The 24,271-nt window shown below is 40.9% G+C and overlaps 1 protein-coding gene across 2 annotated transcripts in view; it reads left to right on the top strand.

Annotated features, from left to right (window-relative positions):
* Positions 1-2,991: 2,991 nt before the first annotated feature.
* TADA2A (transcriptional adaptor 2A) overlaps positions 2,992-24,271 on the top strand; it is a 46,561-nt gene continuing 25,281 nt past the window's right edge. For both annotated transcript variants that reach the window (XM_082605031.1, XM_082605030.1), the window contains exons 1-5: positions 2,992-3,048; positions 5,222-5,349; positions 13,294-13,400; positions 14,789-14,848; positions 23,575-23,666. In XM_082605031.1, coding sequence (XP_082461157.1) covers positions 5,325-5,349; positions 13,294-13,400; positions 14,789-14,848; positions 23,575-23,666 — 284 coding nt within the window. In that variant the 5' untranslated portion in view covers positions 2,992-3,048; positions 5,222-5,324. The remainder of the gene's footprint in view (positions 3,049-5,221; positions 5,350-13,293; positions 13,401-14,788; positions 14,849-23,574; positions 23,667-24,271) is intronic.

The following is a 24,271-nucleotide window of genomic DNA, read 5'->3' as shown; positions in this document are numbered from 1 at the left end:
ACGTGCCACAACTACTGAAGCCCACATGCCTAGAGCCCATGCTCCACAACAAGAGAAGCCAACGCAACAAGAAGCCCGCGCACAAAGAAGACTAGCCGCCACTCGCCGCAACTAGAGAAAGCCCGCACACAGCAATGAAGACCCAACGCAGCCAAAATTAAATTAATTTAAAAAATAAATTAATTAAAAAAAATTTTTTTAATTTAAAAGTACTTGTATACCAAACTACAAAGAGCCACTTCAGATACAGGAAAAATAAATATTAGATGAGGTAAAGTTTATAAAGTCTTTCAGTACTCAGGACATAGCAAGTAACTAGAAAGGGCAGATAGTCATTTCCACTGGGAGGAAGGCTCAGAAACTGCACTTCAGCAGCTAAGCAGCTGAAGGGGATCCTGTGGGGATATTTGGAGACAAGCAATGGCAGCCACATTACAGAGCCTGGACATCTTCTCTTTTCCTTGCCTGAGTGACTTCATCCATACCTTTGCCTTTACCTGCTCATTTTGCAAATATTTGTCCAGGATGCACTTCTGGGCACTGAGGTTACAAAGAAGACACACATCCAAAGAAACAATTCTAATATGGTTATAGCATTTTAGCCCTGGCTTCTCCTCTGAGCTCTAAATTCATTTATGTCATTTCCACTCAGATTGCAAAACAGACATCTGAGACAGACCTTTCATTCCTCCTCCAAATTTGCCTGATGTCACCACATTGCTGAAGGCAAAACCCCAGAAAAACACTGCCTTAATCACTGTTACCCTTACCCTCAAGGTGCATTTTCATTTCTCCACATCTTTCTTAAGCACAATGAATGACTAAATTGGGGCTTAGAATTCTAATGAGGGCCTAACATCAATTGAAGAGGAAGGGTAATTTCCAGGTGCTTGAATGCTGTGTTTTTAATGAATAGATCCCAGTATTATGTGGGGCTGTTTTTCCACAACAGTACAACATTGATGACTCATATTCAGTTTGTTGACAGTCGTGACGTCCAGATCTGGATAAATGCCCTAGCCAGACTCAAAAACTTTCAGTTTAGATGAGAAAGACATGAAGATAAGTCCTAAAGGTTTGAACCCATTTTCTGTTTGTGGAGGTGAAGGTGTTGTAAAGGTGTAGCTGAAACATCATTGTTCATAAACCACCTGTTGAACAACTGCTGGACGATTAATGATTTAAAGGCCAATTTTTATGTTTCTACTATCTATTCTCCTCACAACTGCCAGAGTGATCCTTTTAAAACAAATCTGATTATTCCTTTGTTCTCAATCCTTCCATGGTATTCTATCACATTCTAATAAAATCTAAAGTCCCACATGGCTTACCAGATATACAGTCTGGCTTCTGCCTGTTACCCAACTTATTGGTTTAATTTGCTGTGCTCCAGCCTCACTGCTCTCCTTGCTTCTTCTCCAACATGCCAAGCAGTCAGGGCTATTTTAATTGCCATTTCTTTTCTCCTGGAACAGTTTTTCTCTAGAAATCCATACAGTTGCCTCCCTCATTTAATGATTAGATTTCTGCTTACAATTAAGAGGACTTCCTTGTCTACCCCATCTAATAAAGCATCCCCTTTCTCCTAATTTTTTTTAAAGCTTGCCACATTACTGGGCATTAGCTATTATTTAGTAATATATTATGTGTATTGCTTAATGTCAATCTCCCCCCTTATTATGAGACAGACTTTGCTTTATTCACAGCTTAATTCCCAGCACCTAGAACACTCTTCTCATCAAATATTTGATAAATGAATAGATTTTCAGAATACATCAAATGTAAAACTACTCTAAATGTATTGACAAGAAGCATAGAAAAATATCTAGAAGAATGTATAGCAAAATGTTAATTATCATGGTGGGAGCTGGTTTTCACATTATTTTTGCTCATGCAAATATTCTAACCTTTTTTTTTTTTTAGTATGAACCTGTATGACTCAGATACTAAAAAATGAGTAAAGAGGCCACACAGGCATAAAGTGTAAATGAATTCTATAAGAGGTTGGGCAAATTTATGAAAGAAAGACTTCTAAATAGATGTATTAGCATGATGGTTAAGCTAAACTGCTGTTTGAATCCCCTTCCCCAACACGGTCTAGCAGTGTGATCCCAAGTTGTTCACAAGGCAGAGTCTAAAGGTTTTCACCTGGAAAATGGGGACGATAATAATTAGTGTCTACCCCATGAGGTTGTTTTTGAAGATGAAACGGGACCACGTATGTAACCCCCTTTGTACAATGCCTGGCATGCAGAAAATACTCGACAAATGGCAGCTATTATAATAGTTAGTAGTAACAAGAGATGTTGGGACATACCTAGCCCTCAAGATTGACATCAGAGTGGACCACCACATCCTCTCATCATTGCGCCTCAATCTGGGCCCCTGAAGCCCAAAGAGGGGATGGTTCTTTCCAAAGAAGATAATTTCGACGTTCCAGAAGCATCTGAATCAAACGTACCCTGTGAACCCTTAAACCATTCAGGAAGTCTGGTTAATCCAAGAGCAGCATTGCAAGACCCGGCTTCGAAAGGCGACCACCGCTCGCCGTCCTTGGGCCCAGTCCCTTAGCCTCGATTTTGTTCGAGGCTGCAACAGAGGTGAGGGGTGGGAATGTTAGAAAACACAAAAGCGGGGCAGTATCGGTCCGCTCCAGCTCACCGCACTCTAGAGCGGCTCAAACGGCACCACGCACCGGCAAGCCTGCGGCAACCAGCAACGCGCCCCCAGGGAAAAATGATTACTGGTCCGACTCAAAACTCAGACAAGCTGCACAAGGGCCCAGCCTCCAAGGCCTCTGCCAGAGGCCAGACGCTAGCGCACGGCTAGGGCCCTGTCGGGGACGGAGGGAGGGGCGGCCGTGGATGCGCAGCACGCGGCGAGGCCGCGACGGCCGGGGCGGGGACGGGGCGGGGACGGGGCGGGGACTGGGCGGAGGCGGCGAGCGCGCGGCCCGCTCGCGCCTGCGCCGCGCGAGAGCGAGCACGCAAGCCCAGGGCGCGCGCGCCGCTGGCGTTTCCTCGGCGCGGAGGAGGGGAGAGAAGTGAGGTGAGGCACGAGGCGCTGCAGGGCGGGCGGCGGCGGGGCGTGAGCCCCTGTCCCGGGACAAGGGGGAGGCGGGGATCGTGAGGTGCGGCGGGGTTGGGGGCGGACTGCGGGCCCCGGCGGCGTCGGCGGCGAGGAGGGCGAGCCACGCCGCGCTGTGGGGGAGGGCAGCGTGGGGCGGGCCTGAGCCCTGAGGCCCCGCCCCCCCGCGGGCTGACGCGCCCCGCCCCCTGGGCGGCCCCGCTGGGTCCCAGCCTAGCTATTCCTGTCTCTGCTGCAAGGGAACACGAAATCCCGCTCTTAGCAGACCCTGGTTGACGTTACCCCTTGTTTTCAAGTAGGCCTTCCAAGTAGATATTTCGGGTCTGTTTTAGAGGTGAGGTGGTCTGAGGCTCCAGTAGAATGACTTGCCCGAGATCACACGGTTAATAAGGAACGAAGTGAGGTTTCGAATCTTGTCCGCAAAACTCCCAAGCCTGCGCCTGTCCTCCGCACCACATCGAATGCTCTTCACGTTCCTTCCCTCCTCCTCCCAGTAACTTCTTGGAATTTGGCAGATGTTAATGTGGAACTAGCATCCATCCTTTCATGGATGGATGCTAGTTCCACATTAGCGTCAGAAATGTCTCTTGTGTGAAGAAAGAGGAAAAAAGAAGATTCCGCTTATTGCAATATTGCGCTTACAACGTGGAGTGTTTGAGACTGTATACATCCTTTGCTTGACCATCTCTACTAACCTCTGTTGAAGTGACGCTGCTGTTCACTAACTGTAAGACATTGTGCAAGTGACAGTCTTTCAGAGGTTCCTTTCCGTTCTTAAAAAAGCAGCATGCCTCAGAAGGTTGTAAGGATTCAGAGGCAATCCACATACAGTGATACCACAGTACCTAGCATATGAGAAATATTCAGTAAATGTTGCCCATTATTTCATTATTGAGTGCATAATACCCCTTACTAAGCGCACTTTTCTTCAAACTCATTTTCCTGGGACCAGAGCAGAGGGATAACCACTCCAGTTCATCCTGGAAAAGACAAGTTCATTGACAGTTTTATGTGAGTGTCCCATACAGTTAACGATGAATTATTCCCCAAGCTAAAACTATCAGGTGCAAGAAGTCACTGCAGGAGAACTAAAGATGAACTAACCTTTTTGTAGAATTAACAGTTATTTGTCTATTACATTTGTGTTATTGAGTTCTTTCCTCTTGGCACTGTGCTTAGTACTTTAAGACATACAAATTTGTATTTGATGTAGTCCCTGCTTTCATTTAGTCTAGAAATGGGGAGAATATGCATTCAGAAGTGATTCTCACAAAGTGGAATGTGAAAAATGCCCAAAATGAGATAGATAAAAAGATATGGGAGTACAGAGGGAGGGGGGATGTTTTCATGGCTTAGTGTGAAATATGAGTTCATTTATGTCTTCAAAAAGATAACTTTATATATAGTACATACCTATTAAATAGCTGTTCAAAGAATAAATTAGTGAACAAAATGTATGTTGTAATAGATAGGATTCCTTAGTTTTCTAGTAATAGACGTTCATTCAGATTAAAGTATTACTGGAAAGATAGAGAAATGAGAAAAAACAAACAAACAAACCTAAACCATTGGGCTACCCTTGGGGATGGGAATCTCAAGAGCCAGATCTCTTGGACCAGATTCTTTGGCTAGTGGATGAGCTCTAATCTGCCCTCTCTCCTTGGATACCTTACTCAAGATTCAGCTTTCGGTAAGAACAGATCTGGTTGCTTTAGCTGCTGTGGGGCTGGGGGGTGGAGTATGGGGATTTGCAACCCCACGAAAGCCATATGAAATGTGGGAGAGTCAGTTTCTCAAAGGAAGGAGGGCTAAGGAGAAAAGTGAGGCCTGGCAGAGAAAATCAGTTGTTGTTCATTAGAGATATGTAGCCTTTGTAGAGGGCTTACTATGGGCCTGGCACTATGGTACATTATCTATGTGGATTTTGATATTTAATCTTCAACAACTCTAGAAGGTAGATATGATTGTATCATATCCATTTTACAGAGGAGGGAACAAGCTTGTAGAGATAAACTAATTTGCTTAGCCTTACAAAGCTAGGATGTGGTACAGTTGAGTAAGTTGCATTATGTTCTCTTTATCTTGTCCCTTTAAAGTATTTCCTCATCCATGTGCCACTTTTGTTTGTTTATAGCGGGGGTCGTCAGCTTTGGTGTCTGCATTGGCCAGTTCTGAAATCTCCTTGAAGGAGCCCTACATTGAGGAAGATCAAAGCAGCAGTCTTTGCCAACTGGGGAATGGACCGTTTGAGTTCCTTTAGCAGTAAGTACCATGGGAACAAGTCCCAGGTGAATATTAATAGCAAACTGAAGTGGAAGTTGATCAAAGAAGAAAAATAAGCACTTTGAAGATGAAGCCATGTGAATCTGATCCTAAAGGAATGAGTATCAAATCAGGATAAAATCAACCACTACTACTGAACACATGAAACAAAACTGAGCACATGCCACTCAAGGTCTTATAAGAAAATTAAGCTCAGGTGGGCCATGCATAATATGATTCACCAGTAGTTCGACTTAAAAAAGCAGTTGAATTTCTCTTTAGAATCAATAACATATTTCAGGCGCCTTGGTAAGAAATACTGTCAGTGGTAGGATAAAGGAAATGCTCCTGCCCCTGCTTTTTTGGCACTTGTATTCTAAGAGTAAACTATAGTACGGTAATAGTGCAGAGATTTATGGCGCACATGTGAAGTAAATCCAGGCAGCCACAACTATGGAGGAAAAAATACACTTTTTCTTTTCTTCTGAAGATAAGAGATTTGGCAGAAATAGAAATCCATTGTTAGATGTTAGTAGTGTCCCAGTGAGAAGAATCAGAAAGTCACTTTTGGGGTGTCTCCTCCTCAGCAGTTTCTTCCTCCCTCCCTCCCTTCCTTCCTTCCTTCCATTTACTTATTTTGCTTTTGGCTATGCCAGGTCTTAGTTGCAGCACGTGGGACCTTTTAGTTGCGGGACGCAGACGCTTTGTTGTGGCATGCATGTGGGATCTAGTTACCTGACCAGGGATTGAACCCGGGCCCCCTGCATTGGGAGCGCCGAGTCTTACCCACTGGACCACCAGGGAAGTCCCTCAGTAGTTTCTTAAAGGGGCTCTAATTTACTCTCTCATCAGGCTCCCTATATATATTTAGGACAAAATGGAGTCTTCCAATACATCTAGTTCAGATCTTTCATTTTTCACACAGAGAAAGAGCCTAAATGAATTATCCCCATGCTGGGAGTGTAAACTGAAACCACTCTCTCCCCCTTTTCAAAATAATTAAAAATTAAGAAAAAAAATTTTTTTTGAATATTTTTAAGCTAAACTTTAAAATTTTTAGTTGGAAATAATTTCAAACTTACAGGAAAGTTGGAAGAATAAGAATAGTACAAAGAATAGCCATACACCTTTTGTAAACCTTTTACTCTATTTTCATAGTTCTCTATCTATAAATATACATATTTATTCACATATATATGTATTTATAAGTAGATATACATACCCCATTTTTTTTTTTCAGAATCTTTCGAGGGCTTAGGGACATACCTCATGGCCCCTAAGTACTTTAGTGTTTATTTCCTGAGACTAGGGATATTCTCTTCTAACTTCAGTACATTCTAGCCTCAGTAGAGTTGCCAACTTTAGTAAGTATAACACTGATAAAATACTCTTATCTAACCTGCCATCTGTATTCCAGTTTTGTCAGCTGACTCAATAATGTCCTTGACGATGTTTTTTTTCCTTCCCATACAGGATACAGTCAGGGTTCAGGTCTTGCATTAAGTTGCTGTGTCTCCTTAGCCTCCTTTAAACTGAAACATGTCCACAGCCTTTGTCTTTAGTGATTGACACTTCTGAAGAATACAGCCACTTTCTCCCCTTTTTAAAACTAGAGGTGTCTCATTTTGGGTTTGTCTGGTCTTGCTCTATTCCTCATTAGCGATGTTAATTTTGAAAACCCAGTCAAGGTGTGCGTTTGAGTTCTTCACTGTTTAATGTCTATTTTTTCCCTTGCGTCTAATAAGCGACCCATAAGGAGACACTTTCAGGCCATAAAATATCCTGTTCCTCATCAGAAGTTCTCCCTAGTTAGCATCCATTGATGATTTTTGCCTGATCCAGTCTTTACTACGATGGCCGCGAAATGATTTTTTCCCCCGCATCCAGCACTCTCTCCATATTTACTAGTTAGCACTTAGCATTCTACTATAATCAAGAGACCTCCTCTTTCACTTATTTATTGTAAGTATGCACGCATGAATTCCTTTATTTTCAGTGGTTTATAATTCATTATCATACTTACTTTGGTTCTCAGATTGTCCTAATTTGACCACTGTGAGCCCCTTCAAGCTGGCTCTTGCAACCTTGTGACATGCCCCATCGCTTTTTTGAGCATCTCCTTACATTTTGGCATGGCTACGTGTTCGAGGTGCATCTTCTACCTCCCATGCCCCAGCCCTAGAATCAGCCACTTCTCTGAGGAGCCCTTGGTCCTTTTAGAAAGGAATGACATTAGAGACCAAGATATGGCCATTGCTTATTTCTACTAGAGTATCTTGGCATCTGGGCCTTTTTGGCCCACAGCGCTGGGAAATACATGGTAGGTATACGCTACATACATATATACCAGTATATGTACATAGTTGCATATACATGCATATATCCATAGATGCACTTTCTTAGAAATCATGAGTTCACACTGATAACCTCCAGTTCATCTTCCTAGGCTCTTTTCTTGACCCCCCACCCCACCACATTCCTTGTTTGTGTGTCCTTTCCTCAGTGAAAACCCTGGCTCCCAGCATTAGCACTATTATTCATTTGCTCAGTCTTTTAATACATCCAGAATTATTTCAGAATTGCTCTGTGCATACCACTACATAACACAGACCCACTTCAACAAGTTCAGGATTTGTTTGCAATTCTCGGCATCACCCAAGACTGAAGGTCTGTTGTTAAATGTTCATAAGTTACCTGGATTGGTTCTTTTTTTTCCCCTCCTCATTGTGGCTATGGTATTCCTTTGAAATACTTTTGGGTTCATCTGTTCGTTCTGCTTTCAGTTTTCCCTTCCCATATTTAGTGGATTAATTTTCTAATTTGTAGAACATAAGTATGCTTCCAAAAGTCAAAGCTATGCAAAAAGTTATATTTGGAGAATTGTTGCTCCTTCCTAGGTCTCTTCCACTCCGTTCCATTCCCCCTCCAACCCTTTGTAGGTATCCAACTTCATTGTTTTCTTATTTACCTGTCCTTTATTTCTTTTTGCAAAGACAGACAGATGTGTATATGTTTTTGCTTTTGTTTTCCCTAATTTTTTCCTGAAAAGGTAGCATACTGTGTATGCTCTTTTGCACCTTGCTTTTTTCACTTAATTGTATCTCCTGGAAATACGATGCTGCTTTATAGAGATTGTTATTTTTTTATAGTTGCATAGTACTCCATTATGTGAATGTACCATAGTTTGTTCAACTACTGTCCAGTGCTTGGACATCAAAGTAGTATTTTGCAGTTAAAAAGAATGTTCTAATGCATAACTTTATATTGTTGGAGGTGTATATTCAGGATAAATTCCTAGAAGTGGGATTTCTAGGTCCAAAGATAAATGGATGCATTTATTTAGATACTGCTAAATTCCCTTCTATAGAAGTTGTGCCATTTTGCATTCCCATCAGCAATATATGAGGATGCCTATTTCCCCACAGTCTTCTTAAGAAAGTATATTATCAAGCTTTTGAATTGTTGCCAATCTGATGGGTAAGAACTTATATCTCAGTGTAGATTTCTCTTATTATGAGTGAAGTTGAATGTCTTTTCATGTTTAAAGTCCATTTTATCTCTCTCTTTTTTTCCTAATTATCTCTTCGTGACTTTCACAGTAGGATTTTTGGTCTTTTATTTTCCTCTCAATTTTAAAAAGTTCTTTCTATATTAAAGATGTTAGCCCTTTATGATATGTTTACGAGTATTTTCTTCTAGTTTATTTGCTTTTTTAACTTTGCTTATGGTGTTTTTCGCCAAAAAAGAGCTTTTTGTTTGTTTTGTTTAGTCAAATTTATTACTCTTTTATTGCCTCCGAAGTTTGAATGATGGTAAAAAGTCTTTCCCTCCTCCTAGGTTACAGAAAAGTTCTGGAATCCTTTGTGAAGGACACTTTGGCTATGTGTATCAGAAACCCTCTGTACACGCAACAGTTCTAGTTCTAGGAAAATAGAAATCTTGAGGAACAAATTGTGAACTGTTATGTGTACAGGAACGTTGATCTCAGCATTTTTTATAATAGTGAAAAACTGGAAACAACTTAAATATCCACCAATAGGAAACTGGTTAGATTAGTGGTTCTCAATCTTATGAGACCCAGTGATTTCTTTTTATAATGTTTTTAAAGCCCCTTTTACTATTTGGAAATGAAATACATAGATAATATATCTATGCCCATGATTTCAAAGAAAAATAATGCCCTAGGACTTCCCTGGTGGCACAGTGGTTAAGAAATCTGCCTGCGAATGCAGGAGACACGGGTTCAGTGCCTAGTCCGGGAAGATCTCACGTGCCATGGAGCAACTAAGCCCGTGCGCCACAACTACTGAGCCCGTGCTGTAAGCCCGCGAGCCACAACCACTGAAGCCCGAGCGCCTAGAGCCTGTGTTCCGCAACAAGAGAAGCCACCGCAATGAGAAGCCTGCGCACCACAATGAAGAGTAGCCCCCACTCGCCACAACGAGAGAAAGCCTGTGCGTAGCAATGAAGACCCAACACAGCCATTAATTAATTAATTAATTAATTAATTAATTAATTAATTAAACGATAATAATCATGCCCTAACTATACTATAAAAGATAAATAAAAGAGAAGTAATTTGTAATAAATAATGTAATTTATAATAATATGTATCAATATGTTTAGACATTCCAGTGGAAAACATAATGCCTTTAGTCAGATGCTTGTACCCATAGGTCAGATCACTGTGCATATTACAAGTACAAATGCACAGTGATTCACGTGTGTTGTATTGGTGATGACTCAAATACCACAAGCTTGAATAACTCTTAGTAAAGTTCTGAACAAAACAAGGTAGAATCTCCTCTTGACGTAATGCAGTTGCCTTCCTGGAAAATTCAATACATATTAAAACTGTCAAAAACATTTTGTTTTATTTAGTATGGAATTATGTTCCAGGTCATGTAATTATGAGCAAGTTTTCACCTACTTGAATGTCTGGTGGGACATTTGAAAGTTGTGCAGGAGACTGGCCAATTCTTTGTTGTGTAGGAATATCTTGAGTGTTGAAGGATATCCAGCATGCCTGATCCCAGCCTGCTAAGTGCCAGTACTGCTCCCCAGTCACTGTGGCAACAAAAAAGCATCTCCTCGGTTGTCCATAATGCCTTCCTGGGAGGCAGTCGAAAACCATTAGGTTAGATTAAATAGATATAATGGACTATTATTCATCCATTAAAAACAGTGAGGAAGATCTATGTGTACCATCATGAAAGATGTTGACAATATATCATCAAGTGAAAAAACAGGCTATAAAATGTGTGGTATCCCACTTTTGTTAAAATATACACTCATGTACATAGAAGAAGGGCTGGAAATCAGCATGTTGATAGAGGATGACTTATACTTTTTATTGTCTAAAATTTTTGAAACCATAAATTGGATTTTTACAAAATAATTTTATCTTTTTTTTAACATCTTTATTGGAGTATAATTGCTTTACAATGGTGTGTTAGTTTCTGCTTTATAACAAAGTGAATCAGCTATACATACACATATATCCCCATATCTCCTCCTTCTTGTGTCTCCCTCCCATCGTCCCTATCCCACCCCTCTAGGTGGTCACAAAGCACCTAGCTGATCTCCCTGTGCTATGCAGCTGCTTCCCACTAGCTAGCTATTTTACATGTGGTAGTGTATTTTGTCCATATTACTCTCTCACTTCGTCCCACCTTACCCTTGCCCCTCCCCGTGTACTCAAGTCCATTCTCTACGTCTATGTCTTTATTCCTGTCCTGCCCCTAGGTTCTTCAGAACCTTTTTTTTTTTTTAGATTCTATATGTGTTAGCATACAGTATTTTTCTCTTTCTGACTTAGTTCACTCTGTATGACAGACTCTAGGTCCATCCACCTCACTACAAATAACTCACTTTCGTTTCTTTTTATGGCTGAGTAATTCCATTGTATATATGTGCCACATCTTTATCCATTCATCTATCGATGGACACTTAGGTTGCTTCCATGTCCTGGCTATTGTACGGAGAGCTGCAGTGAACATTGTGGTACATGACTCTTTTTGAATTACGGTTTTCTCAGGGTATATGCCCAGTAGTGGGATTGCTGGGTCATATGGTAGTTCTATTTTTAGTTTTTTAAGGAAATTCCATACTGTTCTCCATAGTGGCTGTATCAATTTACATTCCCACCAGCAGTGCAGGAGGGTTCCCTTTTCTACACACCCTCTCCAGCATTTATTGTTTGTAGATTTTTTTTTTTTTCCTGCGGTACACGGGCCTCTCACTGCTGTGGCCTCTCCCACCGCGGAGCACAGACTCCAGACATGCAGGCTCAGCGGCCATGGCTCACAGGCCCAGCCGCTCCGCGGCATGTGGGATCCTCCCGGACCGGGGCACGAACCCGCGTCCCCTGCATCAGCAGGCGGACTCTCAACCACTGCGCCACCAGGGAAGCCCTGTTTGTAGATTTTTTGATGATGGCCATTCTGACTGGTGTGAGGTGATACCTCATCGTAGTTTTGATTTGCATTTCTCTAAAAAACAATTACTTCTTGACATGAGGGTTTAAAAACTCTTTAGGTCAGTCATTGGCCAATTTTTTGTTGTTATTGTTGAAGAAAGTTTGCGGAAAGAAAAGCAAGCTCATATCATTAAAAGAAAAGGATGTTAGGGCTTCCCTGGTGGCGCAGTGATTGAAAGTCCGCCTGCCGATGCAGGGGACACGGGTTCGTGCCCTGGTCTGGGAAGATCCCACATGCCGTGGAGCGGCTGGGTCCGTGAGCCATGGCCGCTGAGCCTGTGTGTCTGGAACCTGTGCTCCGCAACGGGAGAGGCCACAACAGTGAGAGGCCCGTGTACCACAAAAAAAAAAAAAAAGAAAAGGATATGAGAAAGAAGGTAATTTGGTAAAAATTGACATTTAATATAAAATAATTTTTGTTCTTCCATGTCAAAATTTTAAATGGGAGAAGTGGGGTAGTTGCTGTTCCACATGTTTATTTTGAAGCTGCTGCCAGAAAGATTACCTTTCTTTCCTCTGTCATTTTTTTCTCCAGGTGTTCATTTAGAAGCAAAAGAAAAGAACAATATCACCACTTACAGGAGGGAAAGGTGCCTTGAAGAGTGTTTCTTGGACTTTAGGAAGGAAAATGCTATTGCAGAATGTGAGAAATTCTGCCCCAGGCCAAACAGATTAAATCCCTTCTCTACCTTCAGAGCCTGTTTTCTTAGACTTCTGTTGATCACAGAGAACAACTCTGCTAGGTTGCCCTGACTCAAGAGTGGCAGAGTTTGGGGCAGCCAGGGACACACACATCTGTATTTTTATGACTTTAGAGAGTTTGGATTATACTCCTTGCCTTAATATTGCAGAGACAGTACTGTCATTAGAACTGGAGGAAGGTCTGCTCCGTTCTCTGCTTACTGTGGGAGAAAGGGAGGGAGCTGTCCTGGGTGTAACTCCCAAGTCAAATATAAAGTAGTACATCCCAAGACATGTTTAAAGGGTTTTTCTTTACCAACTTTTTATTATGAAAAATGTCGAACTTATAGAAAGTTGAAAGAACAGTACAGCAATTATTGCCCATTACCCAGACCCAGCAGTTATTAACATTTTGTCAGATTGGCTTTATCTATAACTATATATGTGTTATGTAGGTATGTGACATTATTTTCCCCTGGGAAAATAAATTGTGGGCATTATGAAACTTCCAGTTAAAACTTGTGTTTGTAAATTTCTCTGCAGGGGCAGTATCTACTTAAATGCTATTTAAAATAGTAGATACACTGCAGGTAGGAACAAAGCTGCCCTGAAATAAAAAGGAACATAATTTTTGTTTTTTCTTATTTGGAATGAGCTCATCTTGTCTCCATGAACTTTTCAGCACAGCTTACTACCTTGTGTAATCATTTGCAGATTTTCACCTTCTCGCATTTAAGATAATCATAAGGTGTTTTGAAGCTATTATATTTTTCTTTTTGTTATAGATGATCCCTCTGATAAGCCGCCTTGCCGCGGCTGCTCCTCCTACCTCATGGAACCTTATATCAAGTGTGCTGAATGTGGGCCACCTCCTTTTTTCCTGTGCTTACAGGTAACTCTTTAAGGGGAGGCTTGCCTAGTTTTATGGATATAGTAAATTCAGAGATGACTATCAATTGCTCAGAGGACCATACCTTATTAAGTCTATTTTTTTTCCAGTCAATATTGAATTACACATTTTACCAGTGAAAAAGTGGAGAACAGAGCAGGATGGATGAGGTAGACTGTGGAATATTCCACTTCCCTGTATCAACCTAATGCTGTTTTTACCAGTAAATTTCAAGTATTGGGACTACAGGAAATAGAATTGGAGGATTATTCCTTTTGATAGCACCTATGACACTTTCTTGTCTTACTGAAGAGTGATGTTTGGGCAGGTGACAAACCAGGGAACAAACTGTTTCGTCGATGATGGTGGTAATAGCAATACTAATGATAAGTGCTGGGCTTCCCCGGTGGCTCAGTGGTTAAGAATCCGCCTGCCAACGCAGGGGACATGGGTTTGGGCCCTGGTTCTGGAAGATCCCACATGCCGCAGAGCAACTAAGCCCGTGCGCCACAACTACTGGGCCTGCACTCTAGAACCCGCGAGCCACAACTACTGAGCCCGTGTGCCACAACTACTGAAGCCCATGCACCTAGAGCCCGTGCTCTGCAACAAGAGAAGCCACTGCAATGAGAAGCCTGCGCACCACAACGAAGAGTAGCCCCTGCTCACCGCAACTAGAGAAAGCCTGTGTGCAGCAACGAAGACCCAACACAGCCCAAACTAAATTTTTTAAAAATTGTTTAAAAAAAATACTAATGATAAATGCTTACTCTGTGCCAGGCACTATCTTGAGTACTTGGCATGAATTAACCCTTAAATCATAACTACAACCCTAGGAAGTAACTATGATTAGTATCCCTGTATTATAAAGGAAACTCAGGCAAAGAGAGGTTAAATAATTGGCTCAGGGTCACACAGCAAATACCATATTTTATCAGATCCAAGATGCTATTGATTAAAAGAAACATCCCAATTTCAGAAATGTTAAAGTGTAAAAATGGCTGATGGAAGTTGTAATATACTTTTTATTATAAGATGAATCCACATTTCAGAGTTTTAAAATATGAAATAATACATGTCTTAGAATTGCTGAAATAAGCTAAGAGCCAGGATTCAAATTTAGGCAGTCTGCTTCCAGGGCTTATGCTTTTATAAAAGGAGGAGTTGTCCTAGGAAAAAGTCTTTTTTTCAGATCATTGTTTTTCTCTATGAGGGCCATTGAAAGGCTGCGACCATGAACTTAACCTTCCTGTTGTGGCTGCAGACAAGACTAAATGAATTCTTAAAAACTCATCACAAGAGTAAAATACCCCCAAGCCATCTTTTATCCTTTAAGAAAGCATTTCAAAACGTAGCTTTTTGGTAACTTAACTCTTTCTTTTCTTTTGCAGTGTTTCACTCGAGGATTTGAGTACAAGAAACATCAAAGTGATCATACTTACGAAATAATGGTAATGATAAGTTGTAGGAATTTCCCTTCATTTTCAAGTATTATACTGGGAATTAGTCTTTTTTTTCCCTTCATCTGCAAGTATCTCATGTTTCTTTCGCCCACTTCTGGATTAGGTAATCATTGTGTAATAAGCTTTTTAGGGTTTTATGGATCTTCTAAGGCATGTAAGTCCAAAAAACCATTTTATATACTCAGATTTTTGGTTTAAATTAGAAGGAATTTAAAGGAAGTGCTTTTTGAGATTTACTAATATAAGGATCAGAGGTTTGTGGTTTTCTAAGTTCATTGACAAACATGTAGTAAATGTGTTGTCACTGTGTTTGGCTAATGGTATTTTTATGTGTTTTTTGTGGGCAGTGGTAATATTTATATCTGGCACTCCACCTCCCCAGCCTTGGGGAAATTAGTTACCCTTGGAGAGTTAAGTTGTAAAATGGATGTAGGGTGAATAACATAGTAATATACAAAATCATTTTGAAGAGGTAGACTGACTTATAGGCCAGAAAAAGACTGGGCTGTAATTTGATTGTTTGCCACCTCTAAAGAAGGAATGAGAGGCAGATGTTGGTAGTGTCCTTCCAATATCTAGCCAGAGGAACGGGCACTTTAATAAGCCAAAGTGAATATCTGGTATGCTTGACAGGTGTATATACAGTACCTTTGTCAGTTATCAAAGCCTAACTCCTAGTTCACCAAGTAGTTTTCTTACATTTGGCCTCCCATGTTGTTTTTCTTACAAGAAGGAATGCCGGTTGGGCATCTACTTGACAGTAATTTCACATGATGGGTTAATCCATTGATACATGTGTTAGTTTTCTCTTGCTGCCGTAACAACTTAACCAAAAATGAGGAGCTTAAGACAGCACAAATTTATCCTCTCACAATTCTGTTGGTCAGAAGACCATTAGACTCAGTGGTTTGCTCCAGATTCTGTAAGGCTGAAATGAAAGTGTTGACCTGTCTGGGTTTTTATCTGGAGACCCTGCGGGAGAATCCACTTCCAGTCTACTTCCATTCTCATTCAAGTTGTTGACAGAATTCACTGCCAGGAGGTTGTAGGACTGATGCTACTGTTTCCTTATTAGTTGTTGGCCAGGGCTTACTCTTAGTCTCTAGAGGTTCCTGGCCCCCATTCTCAATATTCAAAGCCAGCAATGGCAGGGAGTCCTTGAGGGTTACTGATGAAATGCTTGGCGTCTCTCTGACCTCTCCTGGTTCGTCTCTCCTGTGCTGAATCTCTCTGACTCTTCTGCCTCTCTCTTCTACTTTTAAGGGCCGTGTGATTATATTGGGCCCACCAGCATAATCTCCTTATTTTACAGTCAGTTGATTAGTACCTTAATCCCATTGGCATAGTCCCTTCACAGTAATATCTAGTTAGTGTTTGATTGCATAATCAGGGGACAGGAATCTTGGGGGCACTGGGGGACATCTTTAGAATTCTGTATACCGTAGCACTGTAGCATATCTACTTCAGTCTCTTAAAAGTTTAGAAAGGGTAACTCAGCATCTCCAAGTCTGATTATTTATGAAGTCTTATTTAAGTGAGTTTCTGGGCCTGTAATGCTGAGAGTCAGATCCTGGTCCATAATGAATTAGTCAAAGAAATGCTCTTTAGTAAGAGTTCTTGGCAGCCAGCTGTCTAGCCTTCCCCTGCCTCTTTCTAAACACCCTCAGTCTTCTAAGTAGTTTCTTCACTAATTATAAGATTTGGAATACATTTTTTAATATTAGACTTTGTTTTTTAGAGTTACAGGTTCACAGCAAAATTGAGTGGGAAGTACAGAAATCTCTCTGCCCCCACAAATGCGTAACCTCCCCAAGTAGCAACCTCCCCCACCAGAACTGTACCTACGTTATCAATGAGGAACCTACATTGACACCTCGTTATCACCCAAAGTCCATAGTTTACATTAGGGTTCACTCTTGGTGATATACATTCTATGGGTTTGTAGAAATATATAATGACGTGTACCCACCAGTATAGTATCATACAGAGTAGTTTCATGTTCCTAAAAATCTTCTGGTGTTCTGCCTGTTCATCCGTGCCTCCCCCCAGCCTCTGGTAACTACTGATCTTTTTACAATCTCCATGGTTTTGCCTTGTCCAAAATGTCATATAGTTGGAATCATACAGCGTGTAGCCTTTTCAGATTGGCTTCTTTCACCAAGTAATATGTATTTAAGTTTCCTCCATGTCTTTTCATGGCTTAATAGGTCATTTCTTTTTTAGCACTGAATAATATTCTGTTGTCTGGATGTACCGCAGTTTATTTATTCATCCACCTACTGAAGGACATCTTGGTTGCTTCCAAGTTTTGACAATTAAGAATAAAGCAGCTATAAATATCCATGTGCAGGTTTTTCTATGGATATAAGTTTTCAGCTCCTTTGGGTAAATACCAAGGAACATGGCTGCTGGATCACATGGTAAGAGTATGTTTAGTTTTGTAAGCAACTGTCAAACTGCCCAAAGTGGCTGTACCATTTTGTATTCCCACCAGCAATGAAAGAGAGTTCCTATTGCTCCACATCCTCGTCAGCATTTGGCGTTGTCAGTGTTCTGGATTTGGGCCATTCTGATAGGTATATAGCGCTGTCTTGTTGTTTTAACTTGCATTTCTCTGACAACATACGATGTGGAACATCTTTTCATATGAATAATTTTTTTTCCCTTTTGCTAATTGCAGAATGAGTGAAGGGCTGGGGGAGAGTATGGTCAAAGCAGCTGTGGCTTTGAGTTCATTTCACCAGGGTTATCAGATCTTCAGAAAGTTGGCTTATTCTTCCTAAATTCACACAAGAATGCCTAGAACCAGAATACAAATTTATTCATTTGAATTGTGAAAATAATTCCTTAAAGGATAATTCAGTGTAGTTTGGGTAGATAGAAGTTATCCACTGCCGGAAAGCTGACCGTGAGCTCTCATCAGCTGTTCTGGGCACCATCCCTTCTGCATAATGCTGACGGCACGAAGCTTCACTCCAAGTCCACCTAACTCTGCAGATTACTTCATCCTTCTCTCACATATTCTACACCCATAAAACACACTTCAGAATTCTGTCCTTTATTTTGTAGAGCTTTTGGAGGTTACTAATACTTTCTTTTTTCTGCTAGTCTTTATCTATTCCCAGATAAGGAAAAGAAGAATCTTTCCTTCCGTAGGAATAATGACCAAATTTTGCTTTTCTACTCACGAAGCCACTAAAGACTTGCTTTTCTCTCTTTTTTTCTTTTTGCATATGAAGCCTCAGAAACCTTTAAATGGTTTTCAGTACTTCTGCCGTCTCACGGGGCTGTAGTTCTGGAAGTTACTCATGCTGTAGTGGGTGGTGCATTAATCAAGATTTCTGAGCTCTTTGCCTATTTTTGTCTTATAATTCTTAGAACCTTGAACAAGTCCAGGCACCTCTTTCAGCCACACCCTTTATACCAGTGATTCTTAAACTTTAGTGCCTAAGAATCACCTGGGAGATTCTTAAAATTATAGATTCCTAGGCCTCACTGTTAGAAATTCTGGGTCGGTAGGGCCAAGATTGGGTCCAGAAATTGAATAATATTGATTCAACTTTAAGAAAAACTGACATATGCCCATTGATTTTTTGGTGTAGAAAGTCTTTCTGGTTTATCTCACAGTAAAGTTGGTGAGGACTAATTAATATTCTAAAATACACTTTTAGAAATAACAGGCTTTTCATATTTACCTGTATTTATGGTACTTTCCAGATTGAGTGATTATTTTGAATTTAATACAGACATAGACTCTGAAATTTCTCTTTCGGATCTCGTATCCGAAATATCTCATGTGAGGCATATTCCTAGTACGTGCTCAGATAAAATATATTGCTTATTAGTAATGTAATTTCACAGATCACAGATTTTTTTTGCCATTAACAAAAGATAGAACAATTTCTAAATGCCCATGTGATCTGAGGATGTCTTGTGTCACTTTTTTTTTTAACTTAGTAAATTTCAAGCATATACTAAAATACAGAAAATGGTGTTTCAGTTATCTGTTGCCCCTAATAGCTGCCTCAAAACTTCATGGTTTAGGGACTTCCCTGGTGGCGCAGTGGTTAAGAATCCGCCTGCCAATGCAGGGGACACGGGTTTGAGCCCTGGTCCGGGAAGATCCCACATGCCATGGAGCAACTAAGCACGTGCGCCACAACTACTGAGCCTGTGCTCTAGAGCCCATGAGCCACAACTGCTGAGCCCACGTGCCGCAACTACTGAAGCCCGCGCATCTAGAGCCCGTGCTCCGCAACAAAGAGAAGCCACTGCAATGAGAAGCCCGCACACCGCAAGGAAGAGTAGCCCCCGCTCGCCACAACTAGAGAAAGCCCGTGCGCAGCAATGAAGACCCAACATAGCCAAAGATAAATAAATTAATTAATTAACAAACAAAACAAACAAGAAAGCTTCATGGCTTAAAATAACAACCATTTTATTATCTTTCACAGTTTTGTGGGTCAGGAATTCAGATTGGCACCATGAGAGTAGCTTTCATTGGTTCCACATGGTGTGCTGGGAATGGAAGTCCAAGGGGGTTTTTTCACTTTTAGCACCTCAGAATGGCTTGAGTTGGTTGAAGTGGAACATCTTAACTGCCTGAGGTCTTTGGTTCCTCTCCAGGTAGCCTTAGGGCCTCTCTCTCTCCATGTGGCTGCTCCACGTGGTCTTTCCAGAAAGGAGGCTAGAATTCTTATGTGGTGGTTCAGGGCTACCAAAGGCAAAACAGTAGAAGCTGCCAGGCCTTCTTAAGCAAGTCACAGGTTCAGCCCTTATTAAATGGGAAGGGACCACATGAAGATGTGAATTCTAGAAGTTCCTTGGGGGCCACCGTTGTAATCAACTACCACATATAGTGTAATAAATTCCCATATACCTGTCACTGGTTCTTAAAATTACCAACTCATACCCTATCTTGTTTCATCTAAACCCGTACCCCTCCAGCTTATTTTGAAACAAATCCCCTAGATATCGTATCATTTCATCCGTAAATGTCTCATTAGGTCACTCTAAAATTTTAAAGTAACAAAGGTCACTTTTCACATTTCTCCAATCATCTCAAAAAGCTTTAAAAAAAAACTGCTCTCTTCTCCACACCTGAAACAATCACTATTCTGATTTTTATCACCATAGATCAGTTTTGCATATTCTAGAACTGCATATAAATGGATTCATTCCGTATGTACTCTTGTTTCTGGTTTCTTTCATTCAGCATGTTTTTGGGATTTATTCAAGTTGTATATAATAATAGTTCATTCTTTTTTGTTACTGAGTAATATTTCATGGTATGAATATAGCACAGTTTGTTTATCCATTCTCCTGTTGATAGAGACTGGACTTTGCCTAGTTTGGGGCTATTAAGAATAAAGCTGCTGTGAGGGACTTCCCTGGTGGTCCAGTGGTTGGGATTTCGCCTTCCAATACAGGGGTTCTCTTTGGAGAGCTAAGATCCAACATGCTTCAGGGCCAAAAAACCAAAACATAAAACAGAAGCCATATTGTAACAAATTCAATAAAGACTTTAAAAATGGCCCACATCAAAAAAAAAAAAGGGACTTCCCTGGTGGCACAGTGATTAAGAATCCGCCTGCCAGTGCAGGGTACACAGGTTTGAGCCCTGGTCCGGGAAGATCCCACATGCCGTGGAGCAAATAAGCCTGTGTGCCACAACTGCTGAGCCCACACTCTAGAGCCTGCGAGCCACAACTACTAAGCCCTCATGCCACAGCTACTGAAGCCCACGTGTCTAGAGCCTGTGCTCCGCAACAAGAGAAGCCACCGTTATGAGAAGCCCATGTACTGCAACGAAGAGTAGCCCCTGCTTGCCGCATCTAGAGAAAGCCCGTGCAGCAATGAAGACCCAATGTAGCCAAAAAATAAATACATAAATTAATTTTTAAAAAATACTTTAAGAAAGAAAAAAAAGAATAAAGCTGCTTTGAACATTTTTGTATAAGGCTTTCTATGGACATATATTTTCATTTTTCTTGGGTAAACACTTAGGAGTGGAATTGCTGGGTCATAAAATAAATGATTATTTATCTTTTAAGAAACTGTCAAAAAGTTCCCTTAAATGGTGGTATCACTTTACACCTCAGCTATCAGTGTATGAGAGTTCTGATTGCTCCACCTGCTTGCCAAGTTTTGTTGTCATTTTCTTCATCCTCGTATTCTAGTGGGTATCATGAATGTGTAGGGGTATCATCATTTTTCTTTTACCTTTTACAGTGCTATTTGGAATTCAGATATGGTCCATACATTCCAGTTGATTGCCTCATATATTTATCCTGTGGGTTCTCCCTCTCCTTCCCCTCCTTCCCTCACTCTTTCTCTTGTTTCATATAGTTTGTTTAAAAACCTGGGTTTATCTTATGGATGCTAGTGCAGTCTAGATTTTGCTGATTAACGTGTTCCTCTGATTTCTGTGTTTCCTACAAATTAGTAGTTAATATATACTGGCTATATCAGATTCATTCATGATCATTGTTTAGATCTTTTCTTCTGGAATTGCAAAATACATAGTTATCTTTCAGTTCTATCACTCCTTTTAATTTATGAGATTAAATAATTCTGTAAAAAGAAATTTCATTATCTGTGTGGTCACCCTGAGGTAAAGTTTGTACAGAAGGGCAGGATAAATTATTTCCATTATTTACTAGTTTTGAAAGTATGAGTTGGTTCCCTGGCATCCTCTAGATGTTTAGAAGGTTTAATGTGTTGTAATCCTTTGCAGTTCTTATTAATGCTCAGAATGTTCCATTTTTGGTCAGTGGGAGCCTCTACAAGTTGACCTCTGAATCCTTTTGACAGGACTCTTTTCATCTTTGAGAGTTTCTTTGCTCTCCAGTGTAATGAAATGTTCCAGTCTCATCTTGTACATTTCCTACCCAAACCTGGAATTGCCTTTTTCTTCAAGGAGCCCTGGTTCCTTTAGTGGGAAATGGTCTTTAGAGACCACATACTGGGTGCTAGAAGTGTTCATTGCTACTGGGTTAGTCATTTTTTCTAGACCTTTTCATTGAACAGTGATAGGATTTTTTTTTATTTCTTGTACAATTTTTAAAGGTTACACGTCATTTACAGTTATTACAAAATATTGGCTGTGTTTCCTGTGTTGTACAATACATCCTTGTAGCCTCTCTTACACCCGGTAGTTTGTACCTCCCACTCCTCCACCCCTGTATTGTGCCCCCCCCCACTAGAATCACTAGTTCTCTATATAGGAAATTATTGTTTTAAGACAAATACAACATGAGTTCATACTAAAACTTTCTTGTTTTTAAATTTTATTTATTAATTTATTTTATTTTATTTTTTTGGCTGTGTTGGGTCTTCGTTGCTGTGCGCAGGCTTTCTCTAGCTACAGCGGGTGGGGGCTATTCTTTGTTGCAGTTCCTGGGCTTCTCATTGCAATGTCTTCTCTTGTTGTGGAGTATGAGCTCTAGGCATGCGGGCTTCAGCAGTTGTGGCACGCAGGCTCAGTAGTTGTGGCTCGCGGGCTCTAGAGTGCAGGCTCGGTAGTTGTGACGCACAGGCTTAGTTGCTCCGCAGCATGTGGGATCTTCCCGGACCAGGGCTCGAACCCATGTCCCCTGCATTGGCAGGTGGATTCTTAACCACTGCGCCACCAGGGAAGTCCCCATACTAAAACTTTGAATTCAAATAACAAGACTACATGGTTTTACATAGCCTCAAAGATCTTACATCTCTTTTTTTTCCCCAAGCTCCAAGTCCCACTGCGCAGTGACACCAATACAGTTACTTATTTGCTTTACCCCACAGCATGTCAACATGTAATAATCTCAGAATAACCACCAACACTACTTGAAAACAGTTTAAGATTTTTTTGGCAGTTCCTTTTACTTTTAAGGTATATTCTACTAGAAATATTTGGTCAAGTTACTGTGTTTTAAAGTCACTTGGGATTGTTTCTTCCTGTGTGATTATGCCTTAAAATTAATTCATGGGTTTATTTGTTACATTTTGCTTTTGATTCTTATGATTTTAAAATTTAATAGTTAATGTACAGTATTTATGTTTTCAAAGTCAAGTCTACAAACAAGGAATATTCAGAGAGGTTCAGCTTCTATCCTTGTCCTTTCCACCCTATCTCCTCCCTCCCTCCCCATAGGTAGCCTTGGTTTTAATATATGGTTTATTCTTGCATTTTAAATGATAGAAATAGGGGCTTCCCTGGTGGTGCAGTGGTTGGGAGTCCGCCTGCCGATGCAGGGGACACGGGTTCGTGCCCCGGTCCGGGAAGATCCCACATGCCGCGGAGCGGCTGGGTCCGTGAGCCATGGCCGCTGAGCCTGCGCGTCCAGAGCCTGTGCTCCGCAACGGGAGAGGCCACAACAGTGAGAGGCCCGCGTACCGCAAAAAAAAAAAAAAGATAGAAATATACATATTTGTATTCCTATCTTTCTTAGCTAAATGGGAACATACTATAATACTTATATTTACCTTTTTGCTAAGTTTAAAAAACATATATTTCTGCCTGAGTTACAGTGGCATTTATGGTTGATAATATTTATTGTAGACTCTTGTAGCTAATGGTGGAAGTAGAGGTGGGGGGCTGTGGACAGCTAATAAGAATGGGCACCTCTCAATACCATGAGAATGACAGCCATTTGACTATAATTAGGATTACATTTGGGGTTGCCGGGTTCCATTTCTGTGTCTGTTCTTAGGCCAAACTTTTTCTTCCTTAGACCTCAGATTTTCCTGTTCTTGACCCCAGCTGGACTGCTCAAGAAGAAATGGCCCTTTTAGAAGCTGTGATGGACTGTGGCTTTGGAAATTGGTAAGAGCTTGGGAGTAAGGGTTCTCATGCGCTAGTGGGCTCCAAAAAGAAGGTGCTGTTGAGGGTAAAAGGAGGAGTCTCAGAAAAAGGAGTTTGGGGGCCATATGTTGCTTTTCTATTGACCCGTGACTTAGAGACAAGTCCTCTTCCCCTCTGCACATTATTTTCTAAGGCCTAAATGCCTCACAGGGCTATGAGATGTTTAGTGGTCCATGACTGGACAGCTCTAAAGGGCTGCTTTGGACATATCCACACAAGGAAGGTTGGTTATTCCTTTCTGAATAGTGGGGAAGTTTAGACTTATTAGTTATTGCTCCTTTCTGATTTCTGAATTTTTCTTGGCTGTAGATGCCCTCGTCATTTAAGTGAGTCAGACTTTAGACAGCCATGGCTTACCTGAGATTCAAGTTTGACAGACTGCCTATCCTCATTCCCTGTTTTTAGCTTGTCGGTACCTGCAAGAACTGAATAGCACTCATGGCTGTTGCCATGTGAGGTGACACTGCTTACTAATAATACCACCACTTTCATTTTTACCTTTTGGGAGTACTTTCACACCGATGATTTCATTTTGTGAACCAGATAGCAGAGGCTTTTTTTTTTTT

The sequence above is a fragment of the Mesoplodon mirus genome (genome assembly GCF_964341445.2).
Source record: "Mesoplodon mirus genome assembly, chromosome: 18".
Taxonomy (NCBI): Eukaryota; Metazoa; Chordata; class Mammalia; order Artiodactyla; family Ziphiidae; genus Mesoplodon; species Mesoplodon mirus.
Note: the sequence above shows the minus strand (reverse complement) of the source record. Positions and strands in the feature narration are given on the sequence as shown.